Here is a 14,707-nt window from a genome sequence, read left to right on the forward strand (position 1 = left end):
GGCCTGGGCCTTTTCCCTGGCTGAAGGTTGTAAAGGTTCGGAGATGTGTGAGGGTCAGAAGGAACCTCCTTGTCCTTCCCTCTAGCACCAGAAGAGTTAATGCCTTCGTGGGGGACTCAGCTTTTTGGGAACACCGGTCACCAAGCCGTCCCCTCCCGAGACCTGGCCACCCCTGAGGGGCCGGGGCTGGGCGAGGAGGGGGCGCGCAGGGCAGCGGGCACCACGCTGGGGGACGGGGACGCCACCTCCACCAGCGCCGGGGCTGGCCTGGGTCACGCCGGCTCCCCCGAAGCCATTGGGGGACGGAGTGGCCACCACCGAGCCCTGCTGTCCTGGTGCCCCCGTGACCACACCGCCACGGCACCGCCAGCCCCCGGGGTCCCCAGCGGCGTGGCGGGAGCCAGCCCGGCCACGGGACCCGCACGCCGGCCTCCTCCTGCGGCCGCTGGCCACTGCGGAGGAGCAGCCCCGGTGGGGCCCTTGTGGGCCGGCGGCGGTGCCGGCGCTGGGCCGTGCCGGTGGCGGCGCGGTGCGAGGGCTGGGCGTGGTGGCGGCGGTGGCTCCCCGGGGACACGGTGCCGCGGGGCCCGCGCCTGCCAGAGGTGCCGGGTTCTGCGGGGTGGTGGAAGCGCCATCTCCGTGCGTCTCTGCCCAGCGCAGGTGGAAGACTCGGTGTGTCCCAAAAACCCAAGTTTTGTTTTGTGTTTCTAAATCTTTAAAATCCAGAGTGTCTGAAAGGAGCTGTTGGGGTGGGGTTTTTTTTTGTTTTTTTTTTTTAAAAAGACTTTTAACATTCATTCAGTCAGTCGCTAAAAACTCCCATGACTCATGGGCGTCCCAGGGGAGGGGTGCAGGCACCGCCTCGCCAGCATCTCAACAAGTCTAGATATATAGATTTAGTAAAATTATAACAAAATCAGGTGGCTATAGCTATAGATATAGATATATAGATATTTGTTCTCTCTTTTCAAATATATAGCTGATTAAAAAGATGCAAAATAAGGATGACTAGGACGGAGTGGGAATCCTGTAGTTCAATATCATCTCTTGTAGATCATCAGCTGCTCTCTATATAAATGCACGGAGATTATATATTATCCATCAACGTGTCCCCCTTGGAAACAAGACCCCAAACCAAGAGGAAATAAAACATCTCCCTCCCTCCCCCCCACCCCCCCACTGAACGTTGGCAAAGCGTTTTCTGCTGGATTCCCCACCAGCCTCCCTCCGACATCCCCAAACATGCTTCTTATCCATGCGGTTTCAGTCCCTCTCTCACCGGGGCACGCGGGGGCAGCGGGCCGAGCAGCAGCACACAGTCCAGGGCCAGTCTCTCCCGGGGGAATCGCTCTTCTGGCTCGCAGGGCAGCTCCCCGGGGCGGCTCCGCGCGGGAGGGAGCGGGTCTGGGCCTCACTGCCGGCATCCACCCAGCCGCCGCGCTGGCACTGCCCTTCCTCACAGACCTCTGCGCCGCGGAGCCCCTCCTCTCCCTCCAAGCACCGCTGGGACCACCTGGCTCGGCCAGCCGCCTCCGACCCCGGCGGGGACAGCCGGCACAGGGCCGGGGCCACCACCGCGGCCGTGGTGCCTCCTGCCTGCTCTTCCCAAGGCGGGCTGAGCGCTGGCGCCGGCCCTGCCGGCCTCCTGCAGCAGCCCCTGCCCTGCCACGCTCTCGCCGGCTCGGGGCAGCTCGGGGTCTCCACGCCATGGGCCACCCCGACCTGCCCGAGACACGGCGTGTGCCTGGCCCGCTCGCCTCCCTGCCGCGCTCCGACTGGCCTCTCCCTGCCTGACACACCTGGGCAACGCGGCCAGCGGCTTGGCCAACGGCAGAAGCCCTCTCCCTAGCCAGGCCGGGCTCCTCACCACACTGCCGGCCCCGTCCCGCTCCCCACCTTCCACCACGGGGAGCCCGGGCTCGGCAGCGCGTGGTGCCTCGGCCCCTCCGGCCCCCAGCGACGCCCCCGGGGAAGAGCACATCAAGCGATATACAGGCCAGACTCTCTGGGAGGAACAGAAACGAGGATGTATTTCATGCAACATTCCTTGTCCCGAAGGCGTCGCGGGGCCGGCGGGGCCGAGCGGGGGCTCTGCGTGTGCGTGGCACGCCGGGGCGGTGTGGGAGCGGGCGGGAGCCCCTCGGCTCCGCGCCCTTCAGTGCAGTGCTCAGAATAGAAAGAGAATCAAAGTGGGTTTTATTAGTCTAGTAGAAACACCCCCCCCTCCCCGTGGTGGCTCTGGAAGAGGCCAGCGCTGCCTGGGACGGTCAGCTGTCTACCAGCTGCTTGAGCGCCCGCTCAATGTTCATCCGGTGCCCGACCCGGGTCACCCCCAACTCCACAAAGTCCTCCTTGGTGAGGGCGGGCAGGTGCGTGCCCTCTATCTCATGGTCCTCAAACTTGTCTCGGTGCTCCACCAAATTGATGCTTTCCAGCCAGTCCCCGACGTCGTACTTGTTCCAGAGGTGGAGGGGTTTCTGCATGAAGGGCCGAGGCGGGTGGAGGGTGTGCAGGGGCGGCCCTGGAGAGGGGGACGGGGACGGGGAGCGGCTCCGGGCGCTCACGCTCCTCACCACAAAGCGCACCTCCTTGGGCTCGTGTGGGATGGAGAGGCTGGAAGATTTGAGGATGGTGGGAGGGGTCAGACCGTAGGGCCGGACGGTGCTGAGGGGCTCTGTCCGATCCAGAGCCGGCTTCACGGGGCTGGGGGTACGTCGGGTTACGGGGTAGCGACTGCCAGGTCGGACTGTGTAGGTGGTCCCGGAGCTCCGCTGGGAAATGGTGCTGAGTTCTCCTAAACTACTGAAAAGTCTGCAGAAAGAACGGTACAGCGAGAGAGAGAGGAGAGAGAGCAGAGGGCAGGGGTGAGGCGAGGTCCCCAGACACAGCAGCACACACACAATATACAGGGGGGGCCGCTGGAGGGCTGGGGCCAGCCAGAGACGGGGTGGGGGGGTGTGCAGAGCTCAGGGGACACGGCTCGGGGCACCTCAGCCAAGACGTTCTTGCACGCCCTGCCGGGGCTGTTCCAGAGGAGGCAGAAGAGGTTCGAGCAAGTACCTCCTGTATCTGCGGTTCCCGGCCAAACCTGCCCTGGCGGCCAGCGCTCTGAAGCCCGCCGAGCCCTACCCGGAGGAAGGTGGCCCTGCGGCCCGCTGGGCGCACGCGAAGACTTGCTGCAGCTGAAGACCCTGCGCCTCGCCCTGCCTTGGCTGCTCGGCACGAAGCTGCGGCAGAGCTGCACCGAAGCCACCGGCCCCACCTCCCACCGGGGACCCCGTCTCCCCTCGCTAACGGCCCCACGTCGGCATGCTCATGGGTCCCACCATGGACTCGGAGCAAACCAGCGCTGCCAGTCCTTTCCCGGGACAAGAGGGAACCTTCCGGCATCTCCCCAGAGAGCGGTGTGGGGACAGGAGGACCGTCCCACCACCCCAAGGATGGAGGCAGCAGGGTCTGATCATCACCTGAGGGTGACCGCTCGTTAGCATGGGCTGAGGCAGCCCAGAGGCTATTGCCCTCGCACTACGCCATGTCCAGCTCCCCGGCCTACACCCGGTGTCGTGGTGGGCACAGGCCGTGGAGCCGGGCAGGGGCCAGCCCCTCCTGCAGCACTCGGCTCTACTGCTCGCCACTACGAGAGCCTCTGACGGGGGACAAGCCAGGCTGCACGCACACCTTCCCTCCGCCATCGCCTCTTGCCTTCGTTGCCCACCCTGGCATGGACAAGTCCTCTGGATACGTGGAAAGAAATGGATTCAGGTGGGGGTTGGTCTCTTCTCCCAAGGAACAAGTGATGGGACAAGCGGAAACGGCCTCAAGTTGCACCAGGGGAGGTTTAGGATGGATATTAGGAAAAATGTTTATACTGAAAGGGCTGTCAAGCCTCGGACCAGGCTGCCCAGGGCAGTGGTGGAGTCGCCGTCCCTGGAGGGATTTCAGAGCCGGGCAGACGCGGTGCTGAGGGACGTGGGTCAGTGGCGACTTGGCAGTGCTGGGTTAATGGTTGGACTCGACGGACTTAAAGGTCCCTTCCAACCCAGGCGATTCTATGATTCTGTGACTCTATCTAAAAGCTGAGAGGACAAGGTCATGGAGGATGAGTCCTTGGAGCGCGATGAGCTGTGAGTGCCTCAGCCCGGGGGGCCCTGCGAAGGCAGGCTGCTGTCCCGGCTCTGTCCCTGCCCTGCTCCGGGGTCTCCTTCCATAAGCCCCCACTGCTGACTGCGGCTGGGGACGGGCTCTGACTGGGAGGGACGGTCTCTGTCCTGGCAGTGAAAGCGAATGCAGCCCCCTGAACCCACCCCGGGGCTTCGGTCACTGGTCTGTGGGGGGGTCTCAGCTCCCAGGAGGGCTCTCAGCAGGGCCCCCGTCCCGCGGCAGCTCCGGGGCCTGGGTGCTCCCGCAGCAGAAGAGCTGCAGCCCTGACGGGGCCAGAGCAGGGAGGAAGGGGAAGAAGACTCCGTTGCCTCGGGGCTGCGCAGCCCTGGGCCAAGAGCATGGTTTTACCGGGGCTGGGCTGGTTATTGCGTGGCTACATAGCCCGTGGCCACTCCTTTGGGTCAGCAATGTCACTGCGCCTGTCCTCCATGCGAACCGGTAACACGCCACAGAACTGCAGCTCCCTGGCACCCGGCTGCGACGTCGGCTAGCAAAGCAGCAGCCCTTGGGCCGTCTGCACGGAGCCCTGCGCGCAGCCCGTCCCTCTGCCCCCCTGCCGCCCTCCAAGCTCTGCCCCCCATCTCGGTCCCCCCTGGAGCAGTCTCAGGACACTCTGGAAACCTGCTGCTGGCAAGAGGAGTCCAAGGGCTACGGTTAATGCTCTGCACCCGCTGCCACTAAGGCACACACCGCACAAGACCCACACTTCTGGGGGGTTAATGAGCACTGACGGTTTCTTAGAGAGATGGCTGCGAGAAGATCAGCTGAACACGAAGACGAAGGTCCGTTCAGAGTCTGTGGGCTTAGGCACGTTTCCTCTTATTTCCCTGCCACCCTGACACAGAAAGCACGAGGGTTATAAAGAAGCATGATGATGAGTCACATTTGGGAAGCTCCGTCAATACAGAAGGGGAAGAGCAGAACGACCTTGAGGGCTGCGGTAGGAAGGACAGAACGGAAAGTGACAGTCCAAAATACGGCGCCCTGCTCAGAGGGCTGGCAAAGACTCGGCTCTCTACTGAGAGAGATGACGGGAGAGAAAGCTCTGGGTCTACTGAGAGACCCCGGGACGGGGGGACTGGGAGGCACCAACGGAGCATGGCCACGGAAAGGCAAAAGAAACGCGGAAAGACCCAAGGTGTGCGTTCCTCACAGAATTAAGGATGTGTTCATGTCGCCACGGGAGCCACTGCTGCACGCTCACCTGGAATTCTGAGCACAGTTCTGGTCACTTTTGTTCAAGAAAGGTAAATGCAAACAGGAATGGCTGCGGACATGGCAGCCAATGTGCCAAGGGCTTGTTTAACCCGCCCCAGGTGACACAGAGGGGGAAACTGCTCCCTGCGAGGGGAGAAGAGAGACTCCAGCTGGGGGTGCCGAGACCCGCAGCAGCCCTGTGCAGCGCACGCCGCACCGGGGCGGTGGATGCCCGAGGGCTGTCCGGCAGCGCGGGCCATGCCAACAGCAGAGACGCAGGTCCCACAGAGACCCACGTCATCTGCAGGCTGTGCTGCCAGGCCTCCCTGCTTCTCGGCACAGTTTCTTTTTGGTTTGGTGGCTTACGGGGCCTGGGAGTTGGCTATTCCGGCTCTCGGGGAGCGGGATTGCTGGAACCACAGAGAAATCAGCGGTTTGCCCAAGACTCCGTGGTTGGCATGTCCTTGCGGTGACGAGACAGTGGTGCCATGGCAGACCTTTCTGGGCACGGCTGACCAGCAGACGTAGTCCGTAGCTCTGTTCGGCTCTGCGAGCACCGGCTTGGCCAGTGCAATGCTCTGTTGGCAACGTACCGTTGGCTCTCCATGCCTTCGGCAGCGCTGTTCTGCCAACCACGCAGACAGCCCAGCAGTCTCCAATGTCCTGTCCAGCTCGGGAAGCTGACTTCATTACGGGCCATCAGTCCAATTACTCGGTCACAGGCCCTTCATCCCGCTCTGAAGCCAGGCAAGCCAGCTCTGAAGCTGCTGGATGTGATGGTTCCCTTCAGCACAGCATCCCTTCCGAGGACTTGCACATTATGCACAGCGATGATACCTGCTTAGAGCGTTTGCTCCTGGATCACTGCTCCTCTTCCTTGCAGGCTCGTGTTGGCATATCACGCGTTTTGCCCGAGGAACACACGCCGACGGGGATGTGGACCAGCCACCGCAGCCAAGCTGAGGCCAAGTGCTGTCACGGTTTAGGATGCTGCTACTGAGGACTTCATCTTTGTCAGGTTTCATGAGCACCATGACGTTGCCCACGTCTCCTTTAGGCAATATCAAGTCAATGTAACCGGGCAGCTCGATAAGAAAAATGAAATGCTTTCTTCACTTTCCATTTCTGGTGGTGCTCCAGCTGGGCCTTGGAAGACCAGCAGCCCAGAGCTGGTGGGATTGCTGGCGGCCACGGGTCCCTCTGAATTGGGACGCGGCAGCTCTAATCACCGTTGTGGGGCTGCCTTCGAGCTTGTCTTCTCCAACAGGTGAAATGCAGGTTCTGCCAGCTCTCAAGCCCTGTCCCGCAGAGCTCGGCAGTGGCAGTCTGTCAGCAGCAGCGGATGGGTTGCCCGGATTGCTTCTTCAGCGTCGCCAGAAAACCTAGTCTTTTGAGACGCAGCAGACAAGGCCTGGTTGGCGCCCTGCAGCACACGCCGGGACCTGAGCAGAACCAGCAAAGAGGGGGAACAGGTCTCACGGGAAGCAGGCTCAGAAAGAAACACCAGCCTGATGAAAAAGGAAGTTCTAACCAAAGAAAGAGGGATTACGCATTTGTAGGACAGCTAATTAAGCCTTCTGGGACTAATTCTACTGAAGATATTAAAAAGCAGATTTCTTGAATGAGTCACTAATGGATGAGGATTCTTCCTTTGAACTCTGTATCTTGGTCCAAATTTCTCCAGGAGTAACACAGGCGAGGACAGATTCAGCAATAGAGGCAACGTACTTCTAATCGCTCCAAAGAGAAATGCTTCCCTTCTGCTCGCCAAGTCTTTTGTGTTGCCGCTCTTGGCTTCCAGGTGTTTTCATACCGGCCTTCAAAAGCATCTCCATCGCTTTTCCTTACAGCTGCACGAAGGACTCACCTCCCCTGATGAACAACCTTCGCCCAGCGGTGAGCGAGACCCGAGACTGCTCTCGTCATTCTCCACCGGTGCAGAGCTCGGTGCGGTGACCACGGCCGGGCTGTGCCTTAGGGCCAGGGCTGGAGACTAGTCCTCCCTCTCCTTGCCTGAAACGCCGATGGACACTATGGCGCTTCCTGCCTAGAATGGTGCGTGCCCAGGTGACACGACACCTCTACGGCTCCCATTTTGGAAGGAGTTTGTCTTCCAGAATTGTCTCACGAGAACTGTCCCTGAGAAGGGAGGACAAAGGCGGGGAGTACAGAAAGGAAAGGTCTCTCTGGATAGCCCCCGAAACGAAAACCAGAAGCACTGGCGCTACGTGTCACCCTGGAAGTAACATAGGCACCAAAGAGGACCCACACGCGCTGGCGCGGGCTGAGGGCTCTCACGCGGTGCCCGGGGGAAAGCAGCGCTCCCCGTGCCCAGTGCGGGCCGACAGGCTCCGTGCAGATGAGCTCCCTTTGGGTGGGCGGCTGGTGAGGGGCCACGGGCCCACTTCGAAAGCTGGAAGGAAATAGGCTTCTTCACAGAACCTCGAGGAAGCCCCTGTGAGCAGAGGGCCAAGGCAGCCTGGTCACGAAGGAGCCAGGGAAGCCCTTCTCTCCCCTCTCTCCCGTCCCGGTTTCCACTGGGACAGAGTTCATTTTCTTTCCAGTGGCTGCCGTGTTTCAGATTTGCTGTGACAGGAACGTCAACAATGCACACTGGTTTAGGTGTTGCCAGGTGATCTTTGTACTATTCAGGGACTTTTTTCAACTTCCCACAGAAGCCGGGACGGAGCACAGACAGGAGGCTGGAATGGCCAGTGGAGTGTTCCGGAGTCTGCCATCGCTGCTCGGGACGGGCTGGGCCGCGCATCGTTGGGTGTGAGAGTGACTTGATTGGATTACTTTATCTTGTACTTTATCTTTACCATTATTATTAGTAGTAGCAATTTTTTTTTCCTTTTTTGTTATTGCTCTATGAAACTGTCTTTAACTCAACCCACACATTTTTTTCCCTCCCCTTTCCTCTCCTTTTCTCCCTGCCCTTCTGTGGGGAAGGGGGAGAACTGCGCGAGCGGCTGCGTGGTCCCAGTTGGACCAGTCCGTCCCCTTCGAGCCGCGAGCTCTGCCCAGCGGAGCCCCAGGAGAGGAGGCAGCACCGCAGCCACCTGCTCCGACAGCGCCTTACTGGGAGACTCTCCCTGCTCTCAGGGACCATTTGCCAACACACTGCTCTTCCATAACTACTGAATTCTGGCAAGAAATTTGTTGCCGACTCTCAGCAAAAGAATCCAGAGAGAGGAGAAGCTTATCCCCAGAAAGCAAGCCCCCAGGGAAAAGGGTGCCCAGCAGCGCGTGAGGCTTCTCTGAAGAACTACTGAGAACAAGGCTTTTCACTGAAGGCGATCTAATTTCCTGCTCACTTTTTTTCTTAGGACTCTACCAGTGCAGCCAGCACTCTCAGTAGGGAAGAGAAATCTGGCACTTCCGAGTTCCTCCCTTTCACAGTAGAAAAACAAAGGGATGCTGCGAGGGAACACCTGCAAAACTGCTACGAACAAGTGGGGTTAATTATACCCAAAACTGCTACGAACGAGTGGGGTTAATTGTACCCAACGTACTGACCCTCCCGAAGGCAACGCAGGAACTCCAGCAGCATCCGGAGGGCTGGCGATGCTGAAGGAGCACTGGAAATGTTCCTCTTCAGATGAAGACAGGAACGAGCACATCAGAGAGAACTATTAGGTTTTGTAACTCTAAGGGCTGCTACACTTCTGCATGGAGTCTCCCGAGCAGAAATAAATGCGGAACCTACGGGCAGCGCATAGGGACGGAGTCCTACAAATCAGGCACCTTGGTCCTACGGATTTTGTTTATGGTTCTTGTCAGAGTTGGGTTGATGATCTGAAAGGTCCCTTCCAACCAAGACAATTCTATGATTCTGTGACCACGGTCTGCAAAGACGGGTTACCTCAGGCACGGCTCTCGTGCTCTCGGCACACATGGGACTTGTGATGCGCAGCCAGCTCAGCAGTGCTGGGCACGCGCAACCAGTCTCGTGTTTCCCGAAAGAGCTTTCACAGGGGTCAGGGACTTTATGAAAGGGCCCAGCAGCTGCACTGGGCAGCAGCAATAAAGCTGATGTTTTCCGAAAGCAGCCGGTGTACTGCGCAAGCGCGGTATAACCAGCTTGTGCCTCCGTCCATGAAACAGCTCGGCTGCAGCGGTGCTGCAGCAGTTCAGATTAGCATGTCACCTGCCCAGGAATCCCAGGTAAATGCCCCATATCTTCAGATTCTGCCCAGACAACATTTCCAGTGGAAGGGTAGGCACTCTGGGGAGAACTCAGAAGTTGGGCACCTCTGCACCCCTCTTCTGAGAAGGATGGCTCCTTTGGATCAGACTGCAGGTCTGTGCCCTTCAGGACACGGCCAGTAAGAGCACCAAAAGAGATCAAGACGTGGTCACTTCCATAAACCCATGCTGACTAGGCCTGATCCCCTGTTTGTCCATTGTATGCCTTATAATGGCACTCAAGATGATCTGCTCCATGACCTTCCCTGCTGCCGAGGTCACACTGACAGGCCTATAGTTTCCCGCATCCTCCTTTCTGCCTTTCCTGTAGATGGGCGCTACGTTTGCTCCCCTCCAGTCCATTGGGACCTCCCCAGTTAGCCATGACTTCAGGTAGATGATGGAAAGTGGCTTGGCGAGCACGGCTGCCGACTCTTTCAGCACTCTTGGATGTGACCCATCCGGTGCCATAGACCTGTGCGAGGTCACTGATCACTTCCTCTTCCATTGCGATGACTTGGTGTTTGGGAAAAGAGCCCGTATGGCACCGGGCAGGAAAGCCTTCCAGACACCCTGCGGCGTGGCGGGGACGGCGAGCCGTGCGGCACTCAGGCAGAAGGAGATGCACCTCGCCTGTGCCGGCGCTCAGCCCCCTCGGGCACCAACCAGGAGGAAGTTCAACATGCAGAAGGAAATCCCTCTTCTCCTCCTTCCACAGCCCATCGCGTTGTTATGGCAACCAACATGCTTAGTCTAAGCCTAATATTTGGCAAGTAGCAGCCCGCTCTTGATGCCTGCCTCGGCTCGCAGCCGCTGCCTGGGTGCTCAGCACAGCGGTAACACCGCACAGCTCTTGTCTTCAAGGAGGAGGACCCTGGGAACGACAGGCTGGCCAGCCTCTCATCAGTCCGTGGGAAGATAATGGAGCAAATCATCCTGGAAACCATTTCCAAACACACTGAGGACAAGAACATGACCGGGAGCCGACAGCAGGGCTTTACAAAGGGGAATCACGCCCCACCAACCCGGCAGCCTTCTACGACCAAATGACCAGGCTGGTGAGTGCGGGGTGAGCAATGGACTTTGTTTATCTTGACTTTAGCAAGGCTTTCCAAAGCGTCTCCCAGAACATCCTCACTGACAAACTGGGGCAATACGCACAGAAGTGGAAGGTGAGGCTGATTGGGAACGGGCTGAACTGGCAGGCTCTAGGAGCACGAAGTCCAACTGGAGGCCAGTGACCTGCGGTGTACACAACCCCCCAGGGTTGGTACAGGGCCTGTATCTCTTAATGTCTTCATTCATTACCCGGACGATGGGGCAGAGGGTGTCCTCAGCAAGTGGAAAGGACAAACGTTTTGTGTAGATGACACAAAATGAGCGAGTGCTGATACACCAAACGGGTGTGCTGCTCCTCAGAGCGTCCCCGCCTGCCTGGAGGAATGGGCCAAGAGCAATCTCATGAAGTTCAACACAGGGAAATGCCAAGTCCTGCACCTGAGAAGGTGGGAAGAACCCCACCCACCAGTGTGTGCTGGGGGCTGACAGCTGGAACGCGGCTTTGCAGAAAAGGACCTGGACGTGCTGATTGACACCAAGTTGAACATGAGCCAGCAACGTGCCTCTGCAGTAAAGAGGGCTGACAGTGTCCTGGGCTGCACTAGGGACAGCATTGCCCGCAGGTCGAGGCGGGTGATCCATCCTCTGCCCAGCACTGATGGAGCACACCTGGAGTCCTGTGTCCAGTACTGGGCTCCCCAGAACAAGAGAAACAGGAACCTACTGGAGAGAGTCCAGTGAAGGGTCACAAATATGATTAAGGTGTTGGAGCATCTGACACAGCAGCAGAGACCGAGAGGGCTGGGACCGTTCAGCCTGGAGAAGAGAAGGGTCACGGGGACGCCATCAGCCTGTATAAATACCTGATGGGGGAGAGTGAAGAAGATGGAGCCAGACTCTTCTCAGTGGTGTCCATGACAGGACAAGAGGCAACGGGCACAGACTGAAACACGGCAAATTCTACCTGAAGATACGAAATCCCTTGTTCACTGTGGGGGTGACCGAGCACTGGCACAGGCTGCCCAGAGAGGTGGTGGAGTCCCCATCCTTGGAGATACTGAAAACCAAGACAATGTCCTGGGCACGCTGGTCTAGGTGGCCCAGCTTGAGCAGGGGGAGGACTAGACGATCTCCAGAGGTTCCTGCCAACCTCAACCATTCTGTGACTCTGAATTCAGACCGGGGGGCACCCGCAAACACCTGTGATCAGCCAGCAGCAAAAGCCTCGATGAGAAATGATGGGCAGAAGCCCGTTATTCCAGGGCCACCTTTTTGCTGGAGCTGCCCAGGGGCAGAGCTTTATGCAGGGAGTGCTCGAGCTGACAGACCTTCCTACGGACCTTCCTACAGACCTTCCAGCCAGTGTCCTCAGCCTTCACTGGTGCACGTGCAACAAGCAAACAGCAACGTGTTCCTGAGCACCATCAATGCCCGACCTTCCCTGCCAGCCCCCCGGTCTCAGCATCAGCTTTTTCTCCTCGCTGCCTGTGGCGCAGAGAGCACCGGAGGCATCAGGAACATTGCCAGCATCTGACAGCCACAACTCATGGGGACCCTGCTCTTTGGCTGCAGAATTTACCTTTTGCCCTCAGCTGCCCATCTCCTCACATTTATTAGCACTGAACTTCCTCTGCTATTGCGCAGGCCACTCATTTAGCTTGGATTGTTTGCTTCTAGTTCTTCACTGTCCCCTCCAAGTTCAATGTCCCCCAAAACTTCATGTGTTCTGCAAATCACGAATTCTCATTAATCACAGTGGGTTTCATACAATTAATAAACCTATTAAATGAAATGGGACCCTGCTACAGAATAGCCGTCTGTCTGCTATTAACCTTTTTCCACACTGAAAACGGACAAACTACTTCTGCTCTTCATTGCTGGTATTTTTTTCTCTGAAAAACATGCTCAAAGTCTCACTTTTTGCTCTGGAAGAATTCCTTAATATTAATGATGCCTCTCCCACACCTCCGACGCCCAGCTCCTGAGCCGCAGTCTGGAAGAAGGGCGGCTGAGAGGGGCAGCCGGTAGGAGCGCGCAGACTCTCCCGCCCAAGAGTGGCCTTTCCCAGGAGCATCCAGTGTGGAACAAATCATAGAACACAGAATCATAGAATCATTCAGGTAGGAAAAGGCCCTTGGGATCATCGAGTCCAACCATGAACCTCACCCTGCAGAGTTCTCCCCTACACCGTATCCCCCAACACCACATCTAAACGAGTCCTAAACACATCCAGGGACGGTGACTCCACCACCTCCCTGGGCAGCCTATTCCAGTGTCCGACCACTCTTTCTGGGAAGAATTTTTTCCTAATGTCCAGCCTAAACCTCCCCTGCTGCAGCTTGAAGCCATTCCCTCTCGTTCTATTGCTAATTACCTGTGAGAAGAGACCAGCACCAACCTCTCTACAGTGTCCTTTCAAGTCGTTGTAGAGAGTGATGAGGTCTCCCCTCAGCCTCCTCTTCCTCAAACTAAACAGTCCCAGCTCCAAACGCAGCTCCTCCAGCCAAGCGTCTTCAGAGTCAGAGCATTCAGCTCAAATCCCACCGTGGTGTCCAGCCACCGATGAGACAACAAACCCCGACCCACCCGCTTGTGATTTTCCGTCTGGGGAAGGGAATGCCAAGGAACCCAATGCATTGCGTGCGCGTTGCTGGAGGTGCTCAGCCCCGGCGTGGGCGGCACACCGAGACCTCCGTCCCCGGCTGAGCGCACACCTGCCAACGCTGAAGGCGTGGAAGATACTCAGGGCAATCAAACAGCCTGTAGAGGACAAACCTCCCTGCCCGAAGGCATGTGTGCCACCGAGACACCTCCGCACTGGGACTAGCTAGAGCCAGTCTCCCACTTCCACGTCACACCATGCTACAACGCAGAAAGTGGGGAGGGAGAGATTTCAGTTTCTACATCTAAGAAGTGAAGTTCTTCAGTCTACATCTAAGAAGATCTTTCCTCAGTCTCCTCAGGATCTGAATTCCTTCTGCTTATTGCAGGCGCAGACGAGGGAAGAAGTCCTAGAACTAGCACAGATTCAGCATCTTCCTTGGCTCTGGGGATGACAAAGCGATGGGAAAGCTGATTCCTCCAGCTTAAGGAGAAGGTGAACACGTAGCAACCAACACTGTGAATCAGGCCAGCCCTACGCTGCTATTCGGCTGTTCGGCTGGAGACCCTCACTGAACAATGCAAGTTTTTGCTAAACCCTAATGCCGGATCATGCAGGACCAGTGAAGTTTGCGGATCCCACTTAGGACTGCAGGACAGTCGTGCAGCGATGCGGCCAGAAGCTCCATGAGCACGGGAGCGACAAGTGGGAGAATGCTCTACAGAACAGCGGGAGACAACGACTTTTAAAAATCGGAGTAATGCATGACATTGCTTAAGCTGTGACTTCCTACAAGCCACAGCACGGGGCGGTAGCTCCTGAACTGCTGCTGGGCTGAGCTGTACGGCTGCACCGCGCGGGCAGAGCCAGGCAGGTTTCTGGCTGGGGCGGGCGCTGGAGCAGCCCCGTGTGTTACCGTCGGGAGAGCCCCGACCCACCACAGCAGATCCTGGTCGAGCCCTGGCCTGACCCGCAGGGCCAGCCTGGCGCATCGCAGGGTCAGGGACCACCATCAGGCACAGAAAACACCAACTCTGGAACACCCTGCGCGGGGACAGCAAAAGGAACAAACCCGCGGAAGGCAAAGGCAAGCAGACAGGAATGGCAGATAAGGCACACGTGCCAGGCCGGGAGACGGTGTGGACCCGACTGAAGAACAAGGGAAGACCCGTCCGTTCCAGCTCTGGATGCCTTCAAAGCACACAGTCAGCTCTGGGAAATGACTGAGGAGACGAACGGGGGGAGCCTGAAGCTCTTCTCACCCGAGGAGCATCTCAGACCGCCCTGGAGGAGGCTGCATTAGGCCTAATGAATGGTTTTCTGGATTCTTGTCTAATCACTTTAAGCAGAGTATGAAAACCCACTCCAGAAAGCTGTGGTGATTTCTGGAGCCGCCTTCCAGTCCCTAAAGGGGCTCCAGGAAAGCTGGGGAGGGACTCTGGCTCAGGGAGGGGAGCCACGGGACGAGGGGGAAGGGTTTTCCACTGGAAGAGGGGAGAT

The 14,707-nt window shown here is 58.1% G+C and overlaps 1 protein-coding gene across 4 annotated transcripts in view; it reads right to left on the minus strand.

Annotated features, from left to right (window-relative positions):
* Positions 1-1,185: 1,185 nt before the first annotated feature.
* The window catches only part of SHANK3 (SH3 and multiple ankyrin repeat domains 3), a 383,847-nt gene continuing 370,325 nt past the window's right edge, over positions 1,186-14,707 (minus strand). For all 4 annotated transcript variants that reach the window (XM_054200170.1, XM_054200186.1, XM_054200177.1 and 1 more), the window contains one exon: positions 1,186-2,811. In XM_054200170.1, coding sequence (XP_054056145.1) covers positions 2,268-2,811 — 544 coding nt within the window. In that variant the 3' untranslated portion in view covers positions 1,186-2,267. The remainder of the gene's footprint in view (positions 2,812-14,707) is intronic.

This window comes from Rissa tridactyla, chromosome 1 (assembly GCF_028500815.1).
Source record: "Rissa tridactyla isolate bRisTri1 chromosome 1, bRisTri1.patW.cur.20221130, whole genome shotgun sequence".
Classification (NCBI taxonomy): Eukaryota; Metazoa; Chordata; class Aves; order Charadriiformes; family Laridae; genus Rissa; species Rissa tridactyla.